The 25,123-nt window shown below is 34.3% G+C and overlaps 1 protein-coding gene across 7 annotated transcripts in view; it reads right to left on the bottom strand.

Annotated features, from left to right (window-relative positions):
- Window positions 1–2,258: 2,258 nt before the first annotated feature.
- The window catches only part of RNF111 (ring finger protein 111), an 84,588-nt gene continuing 61,723 nt past the window's right edge, over window positions 2,259–25,123 (bottom strand). Inside the window, exons 6-14 of one of the 7 annotated variants that reach the window (XM_008577121.1) lie at window positions 21,427–21,746; window positions 17,899–18,157; window positions 15,164–15,512; window positions 13,222–13,374; window positions 11,707–11,833; window positions 8,407–8,499; window positions 7,324–7,419; window positions 5,765–5,892; window positions 2,259–3,912 (exon numbers count right to left, since the gene is read on the bottom strand). In XM_008577121.1, the coding sequence (XP_008575343.1) occupies window positions 3,795–3,912; window positions 5,765–5,892; window positions 7,324–7,419; window positions 8,407–8,499; window positions 11,707–11,833; window positions 13,222–13,374; window positions 15,164–15,512; window positions 17,899–18,157; window positions 21,427–21,746 (1,643 nt within the window). In that variant the 3' untranslated portion in view covers window positions 2,259–3,794. The remainder of the gene's footprint in view (window positions 3,913–5,764; window positions 5,893–7,323; window positions 7,420–8,406; window positions 8,500–11,706; window positions 11,834–13,221; window positions 13,375–15,163; window positions 15,513–17,898; window positions 18,158–21,426; window positions 21,747–25,123) is intronic. The other 6 variants (XM_008577123.1, XM_008577124.1, XM_008577126.1 and 3 more) reach the window with 6 other exon arrangements.

Below are 25,123 nucleotides of genomic sequence, written 5' to 3'. Positions count from 1 at the left end.
CCTGGAAACTCATACATTCCATGTTCACTCTCAGTCATGGCTATCAGCCTAAGAGTCAGCCTAGAAGCAGCTAAAATACAACATAGGCAGCTTAGTACTGTGTGTTTAACTCCTGATGGTCACCAGGTCTCTGCATAAACAGTTTGGTGGGGAGAAAAATTAGGAGGTATTGAGAAATTCTAGGGTTAATTTATCTGCAAATATTTAATTTTAGGTCAGAGAGGGCAAATGGTTTCAAATTCTGTACCAATTCTGATCCACTGGCAGTAGTTGCCTAAAGCATAGTATTGATGGGCAGCTATGCTTCTGTGATTGCAAGGCAAGAGGAAAAAAGCACATGTGCTAGGAATCGTCCATCCCTACAGTGAAAGAAAAATTCCAATCCCTCAGATAAAGGTTGAATTGTTCCTTCTTATCTAGTAATTAGTTGCTTGGATGCAGTTTAAGAGAATGTTAGCAGAAAAAACTGGTTTATGGTTCAGCACCTAGCTATACTATCATTTGTTATCAAAGACAAAGGTATTTGGGTTGTGGGGTGGGATGGAGTGGGCATAGAATAACATATATATGTATGTTTTGAGAACTTATATTCTTAAGTACGTACTATGTGTAAGGCTCTTTGCACACATCTCATTTAATCCTAGTAACAACTCTAAGAGGTAAGTCGTATTTCTATTTTGGAGATAAAAGAATGTTTAGGTTCAGAAAGATTAAGTTGTTCAAAGCTGCACAATTCAAAACCCAAATCTGACTAACTCCAAAGTATATATTCTTTCTACTACTCTAAAAAATCATGTGTGGACTGTCAATTTGTATAAAATACAGAAGAAGGGATTGTCCCAAGTAGGGTCAATGACAAAATATCATTGGTAACATTTATTTTTCTTAGTAAGAAATAATTTTTTTGAGGCTGTCCGGTTAGCTTACTTGGTAGAGCGTGGTGCTGATAACACCAAGGTCAAGCATTTTGGATTCCTTTACCAGCCAGCCACCAGAAAAAAAAAAAAGAAATAATTGTTTTGAATATAATTTTTAGTTTGAGAAAATGATTGAATTCTGACTGAAGAAGGTATTTCACCCTTGACATATCCAGTATTGTGACACATGAAGTCCTCAATAAACAAAAAACTTTTCTTTGTTCCCAGAGGTTTGAAAGTTGTTAGAAATTAGGATATATTGTCTACAGATTTAAACTATTCCCATTCATGAAACACTAATAATGAAATGTCTACAAGAGTTTATATTTTAATTTCAGTGTTTCAACTAGTTACAAATAGAAAAAATTTTAAACAGAACTAGTTTTCTGTCGATTGTTATGGTTTAAATGCTGAAGTGTGGTAGCAGCTAAAATAAAGTCATCAGAGTAAGGAAAAAGTTTCAAATATCAGTTTATCACTTGCATATTAACAACAATAAAAATAAGGATTTGCTGGCAAAAGAAGTTTAGTTTTTAAGTATCTGGATAGCTATAACTGAAATGTTCATTTTGACATAAGATGAAGTAGGATATGAAAGACACCAAAACAAAACAGAAAAAGCTAATATGGTCAACATCATTTTCTTCCTTAGTTGGTTCATTACTAATCACATTTTTCTGTAACTAACAGCAGTAGCTTAATAAGCTGCTGCATTAACAGTTCAGGTTTATGCCACAAATACTTGCATTAAGTAAATCTTAAAGTAACGATGCTTTACCTACATAAAAAAAAATCAGTAGCAATTATAAAACAGGTCAACACATAGTTGTGTATCTAAATCTGATGTAATATTAAAAACAGAGAAATCTATCTGTGCTTTTCTTGTGTTTTGTGGAACATCAAGAGGACTCCATGATAAAGAATTCTCCCTACCTTATTTATACTTCTTGCATCCCTTGGCACAGACCCAGGGTTTTCCAGGGGCAAACTTGCTCTTTTCCCCAGTAAGATGCAGACATGGGTCACTCTCTCCCTCATCCTCCCCTGACCTTCTACATCTGTAGCTTAATCATCAAGTATACTTCTAGAAATGTTACTTTGTATCTAAATTTCTTAACCATAATCTATCTTCCATCTGCACACATACTATACTGAAGCATGTTGATATTGACAGTTACTACAGTGTAATATTTACTAATATGAAAAAAGCAAGTTAGCTGTAATTGAATGAATATAAACACCAAATTATGCAAATGTCAATTTGAGTAATACCACTATTTTTGAATTCCAAGATGTTTAATGTAAACTGTTACATTATAAAAACTAATTATGAAACACAAAGACAATAGAAATATAAGTTATTTATTAATCAATCCACTTACAAAGCAGGTGGCTTAATGCAAGCTTATTGACATCTTCACATATGATCCATGGGAACATGTCTTCCACATACAGACAGTGATATTACTGGCTGGATGCATTTGCAATCTGGGGCATATTAAGCATATTTAAACAAATAAAATTAGACTATCCCGTATATGAAAGTATCTTGATAATATGCATCCTGAAGTGGACTAAAACTTCCTCCAAAGGAGAAATGTTAGTATGTTAACTTAACTTTATATTCTATATTAAGCAGTAAATCTTAACTATAGAAATTAAAAATTTTAAATCAGTGATCGACTCTTGGTAATGTACGAAGTGGGAGTCTATAACCATAGCAACAGTAGGTTGACAGTATAATTTGTGCCTCACAGTATCTGCAGATTTACTGTTTTCAAGTTTAGAGAGAAATAAAACAAGAGACATGTAGATTCAGCTAACTTTATTTATCTTTGAACTAATAAAAATCCCTTAAAAGAGATCCTGGGACCTTTAGAAGTTCTGTGAATGCACGGATACCTGCCAATGACGAAATTCTAAATCTTGACTGAATGTGTTTACAAAATCAACATAAGCAGGTATCTTAACTATTCATGCTTAGCAGAAAACCGAACCAAATTCTACATGTCATCTTCAATTTCCCTAAAATTTTGTTAAATCTGCAAGTATGTACAATCCAGCTAATTGAAATTAATATTTAGTGTTCAAAAAAGCTGTTTCACAGCAGCAAAAACTGAGTCAGGGAAATAAAGTTCTAAATGATGTAGAAAAGATAAATACAATCAGAACAGCAGTCTAAATGTATGATATCAATATTCAACTCTATCTGCACTGTGCTGAAAGGAAAAGGACACACCAAGAAAATTTATATTGATCACTCTGGTGATGTGAATACCACCTGCATCTGATTGAATATGTGTTGTATTCTGTTCCCAGTATTAAGGATGGTATTTAACTCAGAACTCCATATTTGTAAATATACAGCAGCCATTTTGTCCTAGTTAAGGAATGTCTTAATACACAATATTATCATTTTCTAGAGGATCTTTATACATTAAACTAAAGTACATGATTGATTAAATTAAAGGTTAGTAATGGATAAAAAAAAAATTCATAATTTTCAAGGCTTAGTACTACGTAAAAAACAAAAAGACCACAAAATTCTACTTACTAAAGCAGCTAATCTTGCCTGCAAGTTTAGGGTCATAAGCCCATAATATGTGCAAAGAAATGCAATACAAGGAACCATGCAAAAATACAGTAAAATGATACAGGAAAAATGTCAAATCTAGAAAAAAAAAAGCTTCTATAAATACACCAAAATCAACTGTATACATAAACTGTAGGTCTAGCATTAGTTGTACCATATAGCAGAGCCAGCACTCTAAGTTCAATGCTTCCAAATCTGCACAGGTAAGTCATGCCATCTTTGGTTGACTGCAGTACCAGGAAGGATGGGAATGAGAGGGAGGGCAAGAGTTCTGAAACATGGTGTCAACTTTCACTTGGCAGCTGGGCCTCAATGTCCACTCTGCATATGGGGCACTTCTTATTGGTAATCAACCATTGGTCAACACACACTTGGTGGAAAAGGTGCATACATGGAAGACGTCTATTATTGGCAAAGAAAACAAAAAGCAAAAAATAATTTTATTACAACTACATGTGGCATTTATTTTTAAACAAACTATACATGTAGTAATTCAATAGCATTTTAAAGTTAGTAGGCATCTTTCTCATCTGTCAAAAACAAAAATAACCTCTCAAAGGAATTTAATACATATATATTAAATTAGCATTCTGGACAATACAATGTATAAATGACCAAGATTATTAACTGTCACAAATTATATAAAATCTCAATAATTCCAAAAAAAAAAGAATTATACTGGCAATTATTCTAGTTTTGTTTTGGTACGTGAGCTGCCAGTGCACCAGAGCTGGCAGTATGCTCCCTGTCACATAATACTGCAAACATTTTTTTTTTAATATCAAATCATCACTGTATTTGTGAAGCTCTTTAAAAAATATATTATCTCATTTCATTCTCTCAAAAAAATTAGAACTCATACTGTAAATATATAGTAGCCATGTTATCCTAATTAAGAAATGTCTTAATATGCAACGTTATAATTTTCTATCCAGAGGATTTTTACACATTAAACTTAAGTACATGATTGACTAATAGTCAATAACACTGTTTTCACAGGATGTTATATCCACTTAACACTGTACTACTCTTTTACAGGAAGGTTAAAAGGAGATCTTTACTTTAGGACATCATATCAAATTAACAATTCAAGGTTGAGAAATAAAGCTTCCAGGCAAGACAGGGTAACATGAAATCTAAGTGTAATAGTGGGACAAAAGTTACTGACTCAAGTGCCCATTTCTACTTCTATCCACTGTTAAGAGTTGTTATACACTTTCGGACTCCCTAATGTTTTGTGTAGAAACAGTAGCTAAAAAGAGGTGTTCCTATTACTCGTTAAACAGTATTGTCAATACTTTAAACTGATTAACTTACATATTTATAAACCTTCACTGGAAATACAGTGTTCAAATAACCTTATATGTGGACAAGAGTTTATAATTCTTTTTTCTCTTTCAGCCAATTGAACAGGTATGACAAAGTTATCCTTATAAATTGGGGCATTATTATTATATTTAATATATTATTATTATAGAATATGTTTCATATGGCATTATGTTATATTAAAAAAAAACAGAATATGAACAAAATAATTACTTGAGAGATTATACAAAGAGAATGCCTAAAATTAATATTGGGTTAGCATAATAACATTTTCTAAATCAAAAAGATACAAGAAGGGAATAGTACTATGAGTTGAAAGGAAATTTTAGGACAAAATCAATTTATAAAAGATGCTATAAAACGGGCTGGCTCGCTGGCGCACTGGAGAGTGTGCCGCTTGGGAGTATGGTGGCGCTCCCGCCGAGGGTTCGGATCCCATGTGGAGACCAGTTCCCGCTCACTGGCTGAGCGAGGTGCGGGTGTGACACCGAGGGTTGCGATCCCGTTACCGGTAAGTAAAAAAGACAAAAAGGAAAAAAAAAAGATGCTATAAAACAAACTGCATAGACCTAATCTGGATCCCCCTTTAGGCTTTGGAGAATACATTACTATAACTGTGTAGGTCCCCAAAGCTTCTCAAATTCTCATTTCTCCAAGATTTACAGAAGACGATTTTGATTATAAAATTTCCCAATCTTGGTGTGACCCTAAAATAGATAGTATATTTCCTACTCCTACCCCTTTGTTGGTAACACAGAGACTTCAACCATTTTATTTTTTCACTCACTATAAGAAATCAGTTCTACATGTCAGAGATTGGTAATGGGATATGCCAGGAATAAGCTTTCTTTGGTTTCTAAGTTTACTTTAAAACAAAATCCCTTGTACAGTTTTAACAATGGTTTTTACAGAATTAATATGTAGTTACCTCACATCTTCACCTTCCTCTAAAATAGACAAACAGATAGTACATTTTTCCTCTGTGTCTTCCTCAGTCCCTTCTTCCCCATCTTGTTTGCAGTGCAGTTTCCTCTGTGAGAACCAATCAGTTGTTACCTTATTAGTAGAGATGACATTATTGAACTGAGTAAAGTCTGCGTTTATTTGAAAAACAAAGCAAAACAAAACAAAACCACATATTCACCCACACTTATTTCCCAGAGGAGAGTGCCATCAATTAATGGATTAAGTGATTATCATCAATTAAGTATTCTTTTACGACCCTCTAATAATCAGCATAAAAAGCAAAATCAAATTTAACAGAAATTCATTAGTTTAAATCTATTACCTTTAATCCACATGAGGATGTCATAAGCACAGATAAACAAATTTTATTTTACTAATGAATGTTTCAAATAGCATCCATATAAATTAATGTTCATTATAGTACCTATTAGCTTAGACAGTTGAAAGGACTTAAATTTAGTGGTAAAAACCCATTAAGGGCCGAGCCTGCGGCGCACTCGGGAGAGAGTGGCGCTCCCGCCGCGGGTTCGGATCCTATATAGGGATGACTGGTTTGCTCACAGCACTCACTGGCTGAGCGCGGTGCGGCCGGTCTCAAAAAGGACACACACACACNTGACCGGTTCGCTCACAGCACTCACTGGCTGAGCGCGGTGCGGCCGGTCTCAAAAAGGACACACACACACAAAAAAAACCCATTAATACTCTTGGAAAACAGATGAAAAATACAAACAGCAATTTTCACATTTTATTTATTCTCTGTATAGCATAGAGCATAGTTTGTTGTTTGAAACTTATTTAACGTGTCTACTCTGTAACTTCCGGATATAATACTACAACAAAGGATTGAGGGTAGAGTACAAGAAATATAGACCAACTAAACATCCATAAATGTTAAGTGGCTAGTTAAAAAAAATTATGGTACTGCCATGATAGAATTCTATATAAGCTATTAAGAAGAACATAGGTGATCTGTGGATGCCAATGTGGAATGAAAAGGCGATGGGCAAAACTGTGTGCCCATCACCCCCTTTGTGTTATTTTTAAAAGTGGAAGAAAAAAAACATACATATGCACATTATTACAAAATGAACAAAAATATCTGGAAGAATACCTAAGAAATACTTAACTATGATTTTACTTTTTTTTTTTTTTTTTTTTGTCCTTTTTGAGACCGGCCGCACTGCGCTCAGCCAGTGAATGCTGTGAGCGCACCGGTCATCCCTATATAGGATCCGAACCCGCGGCGGGAGCGCTGCTGCGCTCCCAGCTGCACTCTCCCGAGTGCGCCACGGGCTCGGCCCATGATTTTACTTTTAAAAATGAAGACTAGGGTCTTCGGGGAAAGAAACTTTAGAGTACATATTTTTGTACTTTCAAATTTTTTTAAAACCATATGTATGTGTTGCTTTAATAATAAATAATGTAGTTGCTAAACTCCACAAATTAAAGGATGGCCCATAATATTAAATTTTATGCATTTCAGTAATATTCTAGAAGTTTCATAGGATAAATTCTTACCTTTTTGTATTTATGTGGATATGTACATCTTTCAATTGTCCCCTGGGATGCTCCACGATTAACATTTCCTAATCTTTCTTCCAAATGAATTAGTTCCTGAAAGTAATAAAAAGCCAGGATGATTATTCCTTAAATGGTATTGTTAATATTGTAAAAGCAGTAACTTCCATACTTATAAACTTGCAATATAAATATAGTGTTCAAAAAACTTATATACATAAAAACTTATATACAAGATACATGGTTGTTTATAGATTTTTCTTATATATGGTAAGGCAAATCATTGTTCATAATGTTTTTTCCAGCCAACTGAAGCAGTATAGCAAAATTAACCTTATAAATTAGGGCAACAATATTACCACATCATACTATACAGGTCAGTGAGTACGTATGCATGTAGAAGATGAAATCATTCTCGTACACTAGGGAAACAAATCAATCAACAATAGGTCTAGTAAGTCATATTGACTCCAACTTCCAAATTCACATTAAGAACCACAAAAAAATTTAAATAATACTCAAATGATTTTTTGTTCCTGAAAATTCAAATGAGAAAACATTTTGCTATAAAGTGAATTACCTATATTTCTTTTTCTCTAGCAATGTTTCTCTAAAAATTAAGCTCCATCAAAAATATTAAGGGTTTTTCCCCCACATTTAATGGTATTTTTTAAAAAATCAAATATTTATATAGATTTAATACATTTTTACATTCTTTTACATTAGATATTTTAATTTACTCTTCTTTAAATACTTGGGTAACTTTTGACTCTAAGATTAATATTGCTAGGGCAGGTCGATTAGCTCACTTGGGAGACCATGGTGCTGATAACACCACAGTCAAAGGTTCAGATCCCCATACTGGCCAGCCACCCACCCCCCTCCCACCAAAGATTAACATTGCATATAAATGTTTCTGTACCTCCCAGAAGCAATAACAGAAAATCAGACATTTTACTGCCTTCTGATTCCCAGCCACTGCAGCAGCCTTATACAATTGTGAATATTAATAGCACATATGAGGTATATACTATCTCTGCACTAAAGATATGGCAAATAATCTTCATTTATCTTATTACATACCTCAAAATTGCCCCTGAAAGGACCTCTAAATGATGTTCCATCCAAACCTGATGAAATGTAACGAATGTGAGGATAGCCAGCCATGTCTGGAACCTATTTTAATAGAAAAGATAGGCTAAATCAATTAAGAATAGTCTTGTGGTTTACTATCATTGAATAATTCAAGACACTCAATGCTCTCCAACTATTCATAAAATTTAACTTCAGTAAGAATACATAACTCCAACTCAGCATTCTGTAACAGAGTTAGATTCTTCTTAAAATATAATCAAAAGAAATACAGGGAAACATAGCTATTTCATAACAGATTTCTTCTACTTGATTTATCTTGCACAAAGAATCCTATGTAGAAAATATTCAAACTTAATCCTGATGCTCTTAGTGGTACAAACTTGAAAAGGGTAAATTTTCATAAGATCTTTATTGACAAATAAAAATACACAGAATTTTCTAACAAAATGTACTTCAAGATAAAAATTTTACGTCCATCTTCACTTTTCGTTAGGTATAGTCAATTTTCATTATTTGTCGGTTCCATATGTGTGAACTGGCCTGCAGGCTAAAATTTATTAGTAACCTCAAAATCAACACTTGTGCTTTCAGAGTCATTTGTGGACATGCACAAAGTGGCCAAAAATTTGAGTTGCCCAACATGCATATTCCTGAGGCAGAACAAGGCTCTGCCTTCTTTTTCCAGTTCATACTATAAACAAGTGCTCCTTCTACAATCTATTTAGTGGTATACTTTTCACATTTTTGTGTTTTTTATTGCTGATCCTGTTAATTAAAATGGTCCCCAAGTATAGTGCTTGAGTACTGTCTAGTGTTCCTAAGCCAAGAAGGCTGTGACACACCTTATGGAGAAAAATGCATTAGATAAGTTTTGCTCACGCATGAGTGATAGTGTTGTTGGCTATGAGTTCGATGTTAATGAATCAATAACATATATCAAAAAAGCTGTCTTTAAACAGAACACACATAAAATAAGGTTTATACTAATCAGTTGTCACCAGAGGCTTACAGTAATCTAACCCTGTATTTACCCTAGGTGTAATGGTTCCATATTCACTAACTCAGTGTTTGCAGCAACTGGACTACCATGAATATCAAGTTAGGAAAGAGATTCTGGAACACAGCATCATTCTTCCAGCTTTATAAATAAATCTCCAACACTACTTTTTAATTAGCCTTCACTGAAGCACAACATACTTCTTGTAGGCTTTATAGTTTTAACAGATAATTCATATGTGGAAAAGAAATTTAAAGTAAGCAATTGCTTTTAACCCTCAAGCCATCTATTATACTTAAATTATCTGCAACTCTCCTTATAACCAAGATCAATACTACTCAGCAGATAACCTCCTACATATCTCCAAGGAAATCACAAAGGAACTCCTGCCTCCCAAATTCTCTAAACCTTCACTTAGCCTGAAACCTCCTAGCATCCTCCCTCTAGCTTTTGTAGATGAGCTTCTCCTTTCTCCTATTCAAAGTTAATCCCTATCACCTGCTCCCATCTCCTACTTTCCCCATCCTGGATCATGCTCAATTAACTATTCCCTATCCCTCTCTTCAACAACTACCAACAAGTCCTCTCTAATGGTTTTCTGTCTTAAACCTAAAAATATCTTAAGTTTCTCCAAACCTAAATTCTTATCTTAATCCTAGAATTATTGGCCACTCTATATCTCATGTTCCCTTCACAGCCAAGCTTATAAAGCAAATAGTCTCTCCATATTTTCACCTTCATTACTGTAATCTAAGAAGCACCTCATCTCCATCCCTCGCCATTACTGAAACCACTCTGACAAAAGCCACCAACAACTACTCTAATGCCAAATGCATTCAATGCTTTCCAAACTTTAATTTTTTTGTGATGAGACACTATTTACTATATTACTTTCTGACATAATCCTAACTTTTGTTTCTTAACTTTTTGAGCCAGTTCTCAGAATCCTTTGTTTGAAGTACGGTATTACCACTTAAATACAGTATTGTTATTCTCCAAGGTTTTTTCAGCCTCTTGTCATTAAATACATTTCTCCTGAAAATCTAATACTTTCCCATTGATTCATTATCACTGTATTGATAAATATCTTTAAACCAGATATCTTTGGAGGTCCAGGCTATAAACTTAACTTCCTACTGGACATTTGACCTTGATAGTTATCTCAGGTTCAATATGTCCAAAACCTGACTCATTTAACTCCTTCCTCAAACCTTCATCTAATGTTCTCCAACACAGTGACTGGTACAACTATAAATCTTTTAACCCACACTAGAAATCTGGGAGTCATCCTAAATATTACTCAAATGAGTCCCATCATTTTTATGCTGACTGCCATTGCCTTTGTTCAGGCATTCATCAACATTTACCTCTTCTACTGCAATGTTCTAATGAATGTCCCAATGAGTTGCTTTCTTCCCACCCTTAAATATATTTTCCACATAACTGAGGAGGTAGTCTTTCTAACTACAATCTGATTAAGTCATTATAAAAGTATAAATATGATCAGGACTTTACCCATTCAACGGTTCCTGAGTTCCAGTTTCTTGGCAAGGCAGCTTTATTTCTTATTTCTGACCCTCCACACTAAGATCTAGAAACACCAGCTTAGTTGGAGTCCCTATGCTTATGCTATTTGATAGCTCTTTACACGCTGTAACCTCTGCAAGTGCACCATTCCAAAATCCAAAGCCTGCTTAGAAGTCACATGTACATTAAAGTTTCTCTGAAACTTTCTCTGCAGTTGCCTACCCATCAGAAAAACAAAACTACTCCCTTTTCTGTACCACTTTTATAACTAGTATGCCTTACCAATAGCAAATTCAATAAATGTTTGCTGAACTTGTTCTTTAGCACTCAACTTGGTATCAATCAACAAAATTTGAACCTATTCAAATCAGATTAGTATAGTCCTTCTGCAGATTAAAAAATAAAGTACGAATGCATCAGAACAGATCTAATACCACTTAACAGCAAAATAATTAAAGCCCATGTCCTTGTGACAATGGGTCAAGATTACCTTAGTACACACACAAAAAACCACTTTTTTGAGTCATTTTGCACATTAAGAGTACATTTAACAATGCAAGTTACAAATACAGATTTTAATATATTTAACACCTCTTTATAGCACAATTTCTACCTCACTAGAACAATTATTCTCAAATTCTATTAAAACACCAATAACAACTAATGTATTATAAGAAAATATCTCCAATAAAATATTAAGTTTAGAAAAAAAAGACTACTTTTAGAAGGAGAACATGTCAGAATTTTGAAAAATTTCCATTTACCATCAAAGGAAGAGCTCCTAATTGTAAGTGATGAAGTCGAGGAGGTGCATGGTAATGGGCCAAGTGAGGATGCAATGCACCAGGTGTGTAAGTAGCTGCAGTCACTCCAGCTTCAATTCCCAGTTCCCTGACAAAGGATGACAACAGCTTAACTTTTAATCCTCCTTACAGTCTCTTTATTAACAACAGAAATTGGGAAGTATGTTTACATTTTAAAAAGTAATCTAAGGTTTCTTAACTTACAAAACTGAGAAAAAGTTAGCCCCCAAAATTTAACGAATAATTTCACATTCATTTCAGAAATGAAAACTCAAAAACACCCAATTTTGTGACCCTGAGGAGCAAAGCATTTGTACTTGGTTTCAGAACTTACAAAGGAAGGAAATATAGCGAATGGCTCCTAAGGCCCCTTCCAATCTAAAAGCCTGATTCTACTTGAGCAGCATATAAAATAGTTTACTTTTTGGTTTATCTGAATGTTACAGATGCTCTTGGGGCTTTTGTTTGTTGGATATCGTCTCTGGGTTGTTGGCATCAAGGATAATTAGAATAGCAAACTCTTCTACATCTTATAAATAAAGGAATGGTAAAATTTTAGAGAGGGTAAAACTGTATATGCTAAATGTTCATTTATTTATTCTCATTTTGCGTTCTGCCTCAAAAGTCACCATGGCTCAAGATCTCAATGCGTGCCTACACACAATGGATTTGAAAGGAAAATTTAATGAAAATATGCTTCTTTCTTCTTGAAAGACCACAAGCACAGGCAAATGTAAGTAGATTTCCCTCGACAATGACAGGAGTTGGGCAAGTCTGAGCACAAAATTGGAAGGTAGACACAGAAGTTGGGAAAAGTAGGATCAGTTTAAGGAGTTAACTCCGGTGGCAGACACCCCTAAAAACCGAAAAAATCTACACTCCTCTCACATGTGGAATCTAAAAAAGTTGAACTCATAGAAGCAGAGAGTAGAATGTTGATTACCAGAAGGGTTGGGGGATGTGGGCGGGGAAAGGGTAGATATTGGTCAACGGGTACAAAGTTTCAATTAGGAGGAATAAGTTCTGGTGTTCTACTGTACAGCATGTTGACTATAATTAATATTTCAAAACTGCTAAAAGAGAGGATTTTAAATGTACTATGAAATGATAAATATCTGGTGTGATAAATATGCTAATTAGCCTGATTTGATCATTCCACAACATACGTATGTATTGAAACATCACATTGTTCCCCACAGATATATACAATTATTTGTCAATTAAAAATAAAATAAAACTTAAACAAACAAAAAAACAAGCTCTATTTCTGCTTGACATAGTTCTCTGCCCCAGAATTCAAGGTCCTACTCTTTCCTCCCCAGGCCTCTACTTGCCCAGAGGCAGTGCCTCACAGCTAAACTGGGGATATGGTTTCTCCATGGCACTCTTCTGTATGGCATTCCACTACAAAGCATCTCTTCAGGGAGTTTTAACACAAGCTGCTGGACATTGCTTTGAAATAAACAAGATACTGACCAGGCAGATCTTTCTGGAGCCTGTCGAGGATGTGAGGACATAGTCTGAGGCACATGAATATGATGCCCATGACCATAGTTTGGGTGCATCCTATGTGGATGGGGTGGGGGGCGTTCATGTGCCCGCCTGGAAACACAGAACACAAAAAGACCACTGGAAATAATTGAATAATTGGTTATTTCTTAATGTAGAAAAAAACCTAGTATTAATATTATAAGCATCTATAGATTAATCATAAAATTAATTTTATAACAATTATAAAAATGTAATATAAAATTATTTAGTAAATCATAACCTTCTCCATAAATTCCAACTGCTCATTTATTTCAATGCCTCCAATCCAAATATCCAAAGAAAAAGGCAACTGTAACATTATTTGTATACCTTCTTTACAACAGATATTTTTAAATAGAATTGAAATTAAACAGAAATAAAAATTTAAAAAATTAAACACCACAGAAAATGGTGCAGGCACAAGTTATTTTATACAAACATAAAATAGGAATAGAAACTATTTTATTTTGCTTCATTCACTCTTACATTGTAAAAAATTCAACTATCTTAATGGATAAAAGTTTAAGAGAAAAAATGTTTAAGCTTGTGCGTTTTTTCAAAGCATATGCAGTACAGGTTAACATAACTAGGAAAGTGATATTTAGCTCCATTCATACTCTTCTGCATCTCAGTTCACTGTATTTTTTTCTCCCTAGAGTCAGTCAAATATACAAATGCAAATGGTTATAAAATTCTAAACAAAGGACACTAAAAATAGCTCAGTCCCAGGCATTCATTTTTATAATTTAATTATTTTCCATCAGTTTCTAACACATTTGCCGATATTGCATGTTTAGAACAAACCATTTTCTAGCTACTGGAAGATATGACTGTTAAATTGGCAACTTTCTATATAAAGGGTTACTATATTAGAATGGCAATAATAGCCAGAGATTCTGGATATAATCTTAAATTACAGAACTAAAAGAAGTTACACAAGTGCTAGATCATTAATAAGACAGAGTTTTGCAAACATTTTATGTAAAGGGCTAAATAATAAATATTTGAGATTCTACAAACCATATGGTCTCTGTTCCAACTACTCAACTTAGCCTTTGTACTGTGAAGACAGCCATAGGCAATACATAAATCCACAAGTGTAACTGTTTTCCAATAAAACTTTATTCAATGTTGTTTTTGAAAATTCTATTAATACTTTCCTATTCTTCCCTCTGATTAGTAACACATAATAAATAAAAGAAGTTAAATTTTTGAAACAGTTAGATTTTGTTCCTGAGGGTCATTAATTTTAACATTAATCCTTACTATGGGATATTACAGAAACAGACAATCAAGATTCGTTTGCATAAAGAAATGACCCTGGCTCATGTTGAAAGTGGTCTGATTTCATTAAATGATCTGATATAAACTTGTTAACACCCACAATTCAGGTTAAGTCAGAAGATTCTGATTAGTGAAGAATTAATTTCCTAATGAACTAAGGATTTAGTATAGTTACATCGCTTTTAAAGAGTTTAAATAAATAAATAAATAAATAAATAAATAAATAAATAAATAAATAAATAAATAAATAAATAAATAAATAAATAAATAAATAAATAAATAAATAAATAAATAAATAAATAAATAAATAAATAAATAAATAAATAAATAAATAAATAAATAAATAAATAAATAAATAAATAAATAAATAAATAAATAAATAAATAAATAAATAAATAAATAAATAAATAAATAAATAAATAAATAAATAAATAAATAAATAAATAAATAAATAAATAAATAAATAAATAAATAAATAAATAAATAAATAAATAAATAAATAAATAAATAAATAAATAAATAAATAAAGAGTTCATATTTTTAAAGACCAATGGAAATAGAAGAAAAAACAAGCATAATTTTCTTTTAAAAACATAAAACATACGTTGGATGCTGCATCATCCTCCTCCTTTGAACTTCCATCCTCTGCATAACTTCATGAGGATGCAGTCTCTGTGCTGGAGGTGCTGTGGCTGGAATATGGTGCGAAATTGGCTGGTGTGTAGGAGGAAGATGCTGAGGGATTGGTGCAGCTGTACTGGCTAAATGAGTTGGGGGTGGGGGTGCCACAGGGTGAGATGTTGCATGAGAAGATATTTGAGAATGGAAAGCATGTACAGGATGAGGAATAACATAATCCACTTGAGGTGGAGGCTGAGTTTGAGGAGGTGGGTTTCCATGAGAGTGGGGGCAGGCAGAAGCTTGATGATGAAGTGGTCTTGTCAAAGAAGCATCTGCAAGAAAAACATTTCAGGTATGTTACATAGGCACCATGCAATTGACAATACATTGCCATTACATATTCCTGTTGTATTTTATAAACATATTAGCACATATTTAATTTTTATGAATACTGTATCAATGCCTGAGTCTGCTCAAGAAATCTGCTTTCTTCTTTGAATAATCTTGGATATCTTCTCATGTCAACGCATATAGTTTTACTTCATTCACAGCTTCACAACATTCTATTATAGGAATGTACCAAAATTTATTGAGGAACTCCCCACTGATAAAAATTGGAAGTAAGGCAAATGATGTGATAATAATCTCTGTGCATGACTCCTCTTGGGTTCACATTCTTTCATATACACACTGTGTACACATATATACTCATAGACTGTTTTGTAGCATTAATTCTTATAAATACTTGTGAGCCTGAGGGAATAATTTAAATTCAGATACCTGGTAACAAAATACCCTTCTGAAAGGTTGCCATAATCAATAGTTTCATCAACAGTATGCAGGGATGCCTGATTACATCCACACTATCACTAAATTTTTTAAATGCCAATCTGAGAAGAATCTTTTAATTATTGACTACTTAAATTTCTTCTTCTCAGAATGACCTATTTATATTCTTAGCCTATTGTGTTATTCACCTTTTTCTTATTGATTTATAAATATTCTTTGTATATGTGGAAGCTTTGTCATAATTGGGTGTAAACATTGCTCCAAATTGTTTTTTACTTTTTTGTCACACACAAGTTTTTTTGCATTTGTGCAGTCGAATTGTATAAATTATATATTGATAAACACATAAATCTTATTTTCCTTTATGATTTATTGGTTATAGGGAGCTACAGCAAAGAAAGGAATTTGCAAGCCCTCCTGGACATGACTGCAAAGATATTTTTTTTATTGCTGCTCCTATCTCTCCCTGCCCCATGTTATTTTTCCATGCTACATTAAGATAAAAGAGACATATTTGTCAGGAAAACTCCCATAAAAGTAAGCCCTTAATAAAATGGTTCCCTCCATCTCATTATTCCAAATCTTTATGTCTCAAAGTGACTGGTGAAAGACCCTTCTGAGAAATACATGTCTCCTGCTCCAAGAGATCTATATCTACCTGACATGCAAAAAATGTTTGTCTTGGGCCGGCCCGGTGGCGCACTCGGTAGAGTGTGGCGCTTGGGAGTGCGGCGGCGCTCCCGCCGAGGGTTCGGATCCCATATAGAGACCAGTCTGCTCACTGGTTGAGCACGGTGCCGGCGCGACACCGAGGGTTGCGATCCCATTGCCGGTCGCGGTACAGGCGCGACACCGAGGGTTGCAAGCCCTTTACCGGTCACGAAAAAAGACAAAAAGGAAAAAAAAAAAGTTTGTCTTCTTCGAATTTCAGCCCAAATTTCATTTTATTGGAAAATATTCTCTAGTTTCATTATAGAAGTATTTTCTTCCATTTTTAATGCTTTTGATTAATTCAGCAAGGGTGAAAGTTAGGTAACCATAACTCAACTCAGCCAAATTTTCAAAGGAAGCCTTGTCAGCATGTATTTAAAGGAAACTTTCACTAAACCCAGTATAAGTTGAGACAAATTTTTAAATGAATTTTCTAAAAGTTATGTTTTCAAATCAATGTTTTACTACTTTTCAAGAAGGCACAAAGCTCAGTATCTCTTGGCCATTAAAAAAAAAAGTATGTTTTATCATTATCTTTACTCAAATTCTCAACATTTTCCCCAGTTTCACTTCAAAGTTTTCTATTTCTATAATCATTACACAAAACATAATATTCGCAAATATTCCAAAATCTTAAAGTTTTGTTTCAGAATGAATCAAGTAAGTTTAACTCTTCAACAACCATTTTAATTTACTGTTTATCTAAACTAAACAGATAGCTAACACACGTTCTAGACCATTTCTCTTCCTTTTCTATTTAATGTGTCTTATTGCCAGTAAAAAAAAAAATGTTCTTGATATTGATTCCTAAAAGTTCAATATGTCACCTGCAGATGCAATATTATGATTTATTCCAAAATTTAGTCAAACTGGCAAAGCTTTCAGTGAAAGAATTCTCTCTTAGGCCTCAGTTAATTGCTTGAGAATTCTTAGACAAAAGTTTACTGTGCCTAGAAATACTACTAAACTTTCACATTTCTTCAATTACTTCTATAGAATAAATCTAAATTCCTTAAAACTTCCAATTATAAGAACCTAAGGTGCCATTCGATGCCCCTCAATTTCATAAATCTTAATGGGAAAAATACACTACCACTCTTAAGCCAAGTAAATACTAAAAATGTATGAATTAGGATTAATGAAAGACTATTTCATGGAAGAATACAGAATGCTTCATCTTATGCCTCTAGGTTCTTTGCCTATTACATTTATACTTACAAGGAGGTGGCATATAATGTCGACATGATGAGAGAGAGGGTTGTGGAGGGGCCTGGGGCTGGGGCTGGGCAACCATGCTTGATCCATAACCATCTATTGATAATGGCTGACTCGGGGTTGCAGCAGAAGCCTGATGGCCAAAGATTGCAGCTCGGGAAGAAGAAACAGGGCAGCAGGGGTCAAATGCAGATGCTCCATGAAAACCACCACTTCCATGACTTCTGATACCATTGTTGCTCAGGTCTACTGGCAATGCCTGCTGTATAAAGAGGAACTATATTTTATCTTTCCCAAAGTTTGGTCAAAACAATGTCATGTTGTATTAATAAAAGTACTTCTAATGAAACCTAGAAAAATACCATTTTTTAATTAATTTGAAAATGGTAAGATTCTTAGTGTGAAGACCTACTGAGCACCAAGAAAATAATACATATCTTGGATTGTGACACTAGTGGTTTTATACTTAAAATCTAAAATCAATTCTTAAAAAATCAAGCCTAAGATTATATCATAAGATGAACAAAAGTTTAATAAAGTCTATTTATTTTACATTATCCACATCTTAAAGAGAAAAAACTTTAAAATCATACTTATATATATATTCTCCTTTGCACAAAAATTCTGACCAGTAATTTAGGGCTCCTTTAGAAAGTGTATAATCATACCACTGAAAACATTAAGGTTCTAGGTAGAAACTTGTCTACCCCAAGTTTCTAAAGTTTATATAGAAAGCATTCAACTGAAACTCTAAAAATGCAAACAAACCCATATCATCCAAAATAAAAGGGCATAAGATCATTCAGGCTAAGTCATGAGTTAGCTTTGCCTCTTAACCTTTCTGCTTAGCCAAAAAAAAAAAAATTGTTTTTTAATTCAACCACTGATTCCTTTTATTAGAAATATTATTTGGGGGAAGGCCCCTTTACTAGACTGGGAAATAAACAAGAGTCTAGATTCCATCTCTTCTCCTCAGTAATTAAGTTTTTCCCCTAAAAGCATTTTGAAAAGTCTTAAGTAGACTTCTTCATCTTCTACTCCATAGCAGACTAGAGAACAAGAATTGCTTCTTTGTATTCTTAAATAATTTAAATATAAGCCTACTGCCTAGGTTCAGTGAAGCTGTACTTTTCAAAATGTGATTAAAGACCAGATGTTATAAACGGAATTATATACAAGAACCATTCAATACTGAATGCTGAGGGACTGGAGATGAAGAAAGCTGGCACTCAACCATAAGACACCTTGCACAATCACAAATCCTCAAATAACTTGTCTGGTTGTTCCATTCCTCAACTTCCTACTGTGCCCAACTAGATCTCAAGTGGAGACTATCTGAGGTTATCTCATGAGTGTGTGGCTAATTTCAAAGTCCCTCAAATGTGTATCCAAGGGCTAGCCCGTTAGCTCAATTGGTTAGAGCATTGTGTTGTAACACCAAGGTCAAGGGTTCACATCCCAGTGCCAGCCAGCCAGCCAGCCAACAACAACAACAAAAGTGTATTTGAGTCTCAAATTGTTATTTTCAATATCTCACTCTCTGTTCACCTTCATACCCATTATCAACAGTGAATATCTGGGATCTTGCTTGATTCTTCCCAAGTTTTGTTTGCAGTCCAAACACCTCTATTTAAAGATGGGTAAATAGGTTACATTTATTTTACACTGAACAGAACTGTAAAAGGGATTCTACCCATAATTAACTAACTCAGGTTGAAAAAAAAATGTGTACATAATTCATCTTTCGAACCACCTGTATTATTTTATTAATTCAACAACAGAATATTCTGTGAATGAGGGGATTCTACCCATAATTAACTAACTCAGGTTGAAAAAAAAATGTGTACATAATTCATCTTTTGAACCACCTGTATTATTTTATTAATTCAACAACAGAATATTCTGTGAATGAAAAGCCCACCTTTTGGTAGCTCGAGTGAATGCAGGAGAGGCTGGTAGACACACTTCATTTTGATAAGATACTTTTGAGGTATCCTTTCAATTCAAATTTTTAGTAAAAGGAAGTTTTACTTTTAAGCAGGGCCTTTCATTCAGTCCACTGCAAAGTTTTTCTTGATGTTACCTCATTCCCAAGAGGCAGAAGAGGTCCAGACAATCACTTAATACCTAGAACTGTTACCAGAACCAAAACAACATCTAAAATCTCTTTAAATCACATTTTCTACTGCAGCCTTTCAAATTTCCTCTTGACAGTAGCAGCTAGCTTTATATTTTAAAAGAACACCCCTCCTTCTTGTTTTTAATTTTTCAGACCCAAAAGAGATAACCACCAAAATTTAAAAGTTGAAGGCGGTACTTCAGGAAAGGCCAGGTGATATAGAAAAGCAGTTGCTCTGAATTTTTTTCTTTTTTCTAGCATATTTTATGTCAAAGACATATGAAATTAGTCACCGGGCCATGAGATAACCTCAGATAGTCTCCACTTGAGACCTATTTGGGCACAGCAGGAAGCTGAGGAATGGAAAAAACACAATTTTCCCCTGAAATTACATCTTTTGGTTTTTAAAGAATGCAGCACTGATTTATATCATAATTATACACAAAGACAACAGACCAAAAGTTAAAACAGCATATAATACCCAACTTCATTTACTCCATGTGATCACCAACACTAATTTAATATTATTTGACAGTTCAAGCACTCAATAATATCAACTAATTTACTTAATTATAATTTTTACTGACATTTCAATTCTCCATAAACTAAAAAACCTCATCTGCTCCTGAGAAACTACGCTACTGGTTTGCATTTGAGAAGGCTATTTATTTCTAGATGAGTGGAGGGTATAGTGAGCTCTAGAGTAAGAAGTAGAAGGGAAAAACCCGGGAGAATTTTCCAATTTCTCATGAATTAGGTTGACACCATGGTTTCAACACTTTGCTTGAAATAAAATCCCAAAGATCAGATTCACCTGTGTTTGATTAAAAACACCAAAAACGGGGGCCAGCCCATGGCTCACTTGGGAGAGTGTGGTGCTGATAACACCAAAGCCACGGGTTCAGATCCCATATAGGGATGGCCGGTTAGCTCACTGGGTGAGCATGGTGCTGACAACACCAAGTCAAGGGTTAAGATCCCCTTACCGGTCATCTTTCAAAGAAAGAGAAAAAAAAAAAAAACCACCCAAAACCATTCCAGAATAAAAAAGTGATTTTTAGATTAAGTATTACTTTTGATTTTCCACATCCCTGGGTCCTGATCCTCTGAATTAACTGCGATAATTTAGACCATCTGAAAAATCCCAGAGATTAAAAAAACAAACAAACCACAAACCACTAAATCAGGCCATTTTTGAATGCAAGAATATGACTTATTTAGTATGCAAAATTTACCAATAGGGTTTGTTTTCTCCTCCTGAAAGCACCACAATTAAAAAAGAAAGGGAGGGAGGGAGGAAGGAAGAAGGAACGGGGGATGTGAGGCGGGGTTGTGTGGAGGGAGGGAAGGAGCAGGAGAAAAGGAGGCAGAGAGGAAGGAAGGAAAAAAAGACTGACTCAAATTCCACATACCTGATCATGGTAGCTGGTTCCAGAACTACTATTTGCTCCACAAGGTGCTTGTACTTGTGGAGGTCTTTCCACAGGGCAAGTAGGATCACTAAAGGAAGGAGAAACTGGGACAGCTGGGTGGGGAGTATGGTGGTGGTGGTGGTGATGTTGAAAATGGTGACCATGCTGCTGAAAGCAATTTGTGTGTGGATGTCCTAATGCATGGTGATTCTGTGATGACCCTCCACATGGCGAGTGCTGGGGACAGCAGGAAGGTAACCTTGGCATTGCAGTAGGGCTGGTTTCTGTTACAGCACTAGATGCAGTTCTCCTTGAGTCATCTTGAAATGGAAAAAAAATGTATAAAACAATCAAACCATTGAATATCACTGTGTAAAAAATATGTACTGGGTATAAAAAAATAAAGAATTAAGAATTAAAATCTCTGTAAATAAGAATGTGATACTGCCACATTCTTAACATACACATTATATAATTTGGGGCAGTGATCTTCATTGGGATTTTCCTGAAAGCCTAAATTCTTCAGAGGGCTTATATTTACCATGAAGTGTAAATATGGTGACATATCATCTTTTCCTAGGTCATAACATATGGCTATCAATAAAACTAGACTTCAAAAATTCTAAAATATCACCAAGGTCAAGGGTTCAGATCCCCATACCAGCCAGCCACCAAAAATAAATAAATAAATAAAATAAAATATCACCGAGTCATTCCATTATATACTACAAAGCAAAAGACTTTCTCCTGAGCTCCATGAACTACACCATAATCATTACTACATAATGCAGTCTGCTATGTACTTCTTAAAATCTCACCTTCTTAGGACATAACCACCCAACTCAGAGGGTATCTGGCTGAGTCTCACTTCCCTTCCTCTGGCTTCTTTAGTCAGAATCAATGGAATATAATCAATATAATAAATATAATTATAAATAAAAGAAATATAAGACTCCAACATTTAGAAAATGAAATGTGTCTTATAAAAATCTAGTGACTTAGTTTAGCATAGTGGAGAAAAAAAGCATGGAGTCAGGTGGACCTGGGTTCTAATCTTAAGTATGAAGCTTAGCAACGTGACCTTAGGAAAGTTATTTAACCTCCTTCTCATGTATTAAATGGGGCTACAATTGCTGTGAATGGCTGTTATGAACTCTAGATGATAATTTATTAATTATGAAACATCTGAGTTCTGATTATGCTCTCTACCACATGCCCAGTTATTCTGAAGATACATTGTTCTACACCAGAGAAACTGCAGAAGTGTACCCAGAAAGTCTACCCATGTTTCAAACTCATCTAAAAAACAGAACCCCTTCCTCAAACTAATTATTACATGAAAACTACATAAAACACATAAAAATAGGGACTTCTGGTTAAATTAGATGAGTGGAGAGCCCAAAGCCAGAGCCCTGCATTCCCCATCCCCTACGTGTAACCCCCCTCACTCCCCAGTGGCTTTTGAGGCATCTCCTTAGAATCCTTAGGATTCTGGAGCACCACTGTTCTAGGCTTGTTTCTAGAGTAACCAAAACCAGGGATACTCTGCTACTATGTGGCTCACAGTACCTAGCTAATATCTTCTGAGCCAATGTATCAATTAGGAATCTTCTGGTTATAAATAATATAAAAATCAAATAACATAAATAATATAAAATAAGGGCTGACCAGTTAGCTCAGTCGGTTAGAGCACCTCCTTGTAATACCAAGGTCACAGGATCGGATCCCCGAACCAAATAATATAAAAATCAAATAACATAAATAATATAAAATAAGGGCTGACCAGTTAGCTCAGTTGGTTAGAGCACCTCCTTGTAATACCAAGGTCACAGGATCGGATCCCCAAACTGACCAGATACCAAAAAAAAAGAAGATACATATACATATATATATATACACATATATATACATATATATATCTCAGACAAAAATAATATATAAAATAATTCAAATAATATAAAATAAAAATCCAACTAAAACAGCTTAAACAATAAAAAGAATTTATGGGTTCACATAAATGAATCTGGGTAGGGGTACTTCAGGTTCAGGTTGACAGGATTCCAGCAAATTTCCCTGTAATTTTGCTGGCTGTGCCTTCCCATACATGTCCTATCCTGCCCTTGCTGATTCTCTTCTGTGCAAGTTCTGTGCTCTAAACTCTTATGTAGTATCTCTATTCTAAATTTCTTCATATCCATTTTATTCCAAGCTCCTAGTCTGGCCTATTTGGGATAATCTTCTGAACCCTTTTATAAAGTTTCTTAACCTAGGAACCAGAATTCCAGGGTCTGTGAACTTGGATGAGAAGAAAAAATACAGATGCTTCTTGACTTATGATAGGGTTACATCCTGAAAAGCTCATCATGAATTGAAAATATCCTAAGCCAAAAAAGCATTTAATATACCCAACCTACAGAATATCATAGCTTAGCCTACCCTACCTTAAACGTGCTCAGAACACTTACATTAGCCTACAATTGGGAAAAGTCACCAAAGTCTACATCATAATAAAGTGGTGAATATCTCATGTAATTTACTGAATACTGTACTGAAAGTGAAAAACAGAATTGTTGTATGGATACTCAAAGTATAGCTGAATGTGCAATATTTTCACATCATCCTAAAGTAGAAAAATCATAAGTCAAACATTAGGGACCGTCTGTACAAATTTTACTAACCTATACTTGCCTCCTGGGATTAGTACTATGTCAGCAATAGTTAACAGGTATTCCAAATAATTCATAACAAAAACAATTAAAGCCAACAAATTATATATTTTTAAACATAAGTCATAGCACATTCAAAGTCAGTTCTATAATCTTATCACTTTCATTCACTTGCATTCCAAATGTGCTGAATAACCTAGACAGAGTTACAACTAGCATATCAGGAACTGACCATGATCAACAACTTTTCTTAGCTATGCTGAATCTAACATTAAGTAACCATTTCCTATATGTTATAATATTTGTAGCAATTAATCATTATCACACTAGCTTTACTTTCTGAAATATTTTTAGGGCTTTATCTCAGTACCCATGAAAAAGTGTTGTACAAAAGTGAGTGTCATTTATCGTGTGTTACAAAAAAAAAAAAAGGTTGAAAACCCTTAAGACATAAAATCCATCCACTAGATGGACTAAACGACCTTCCTGTTTCCATCTCTGACACTTTAGTTTTACAAACCAAGTTATGTGAGGATTATATGTGATTTTAAGATTCGGGTATGAGTTTGTAACCAGAGCAAAAGATTTATGGACTGCTAGGGCCATGACTAAAGTGATGGATATGACGGTTATCTGTTCAGAAATAACTAGTCCATTTTTGTCTTTGAATATTTTGCATACAAAAATCAAGAGTGAGCGAAGAGGAAGCACAATGACTACAATATATTTAATGCTAAATACATATTTAAGGGGTCAAATCATTAGCAATGCACCTTCAAAAAGAAGACTAACCTTATAGCTCTACTTCCTAGGGTAAAGCCTTGGCTTCCAACTAAAGTTTATTTTCCTACAGTCCAGAACCTCTTTGTTTCTCAAATAGGCAAGCAACCTGAAGTAAAGACAATTGATTCTCTTCTCATTTGAGAGTTATTGACCAAAGGAAACTGCCATAAATTAGAAGTGAAATACAAAGATGTCTGATTAGGTAAATAAAACAATCTATTGAGGGTCCACTGAAAATGAAACAATCA

This window comes from Galeopterus variegatus, unplaced genomic scaffold (assembly GCF_000696425.1).
Source record: "Galeopterus variegatus unplaced genomic scaffold, G_variegatus-3.0.2 Scaffold1453, whole genome shotgun sequence".
Taxonomy (NCBI): Eukaryota; Metazoa; Chordata; class Mammalia; order Dermoptera; family Cynocephalidae; genus Galeopterus; species Galeopterus variegatus.
Note: the sequence above shows the minus strand (reverse complement) of the source record. Positions and strands in the feature narration are given on the sequence as shown.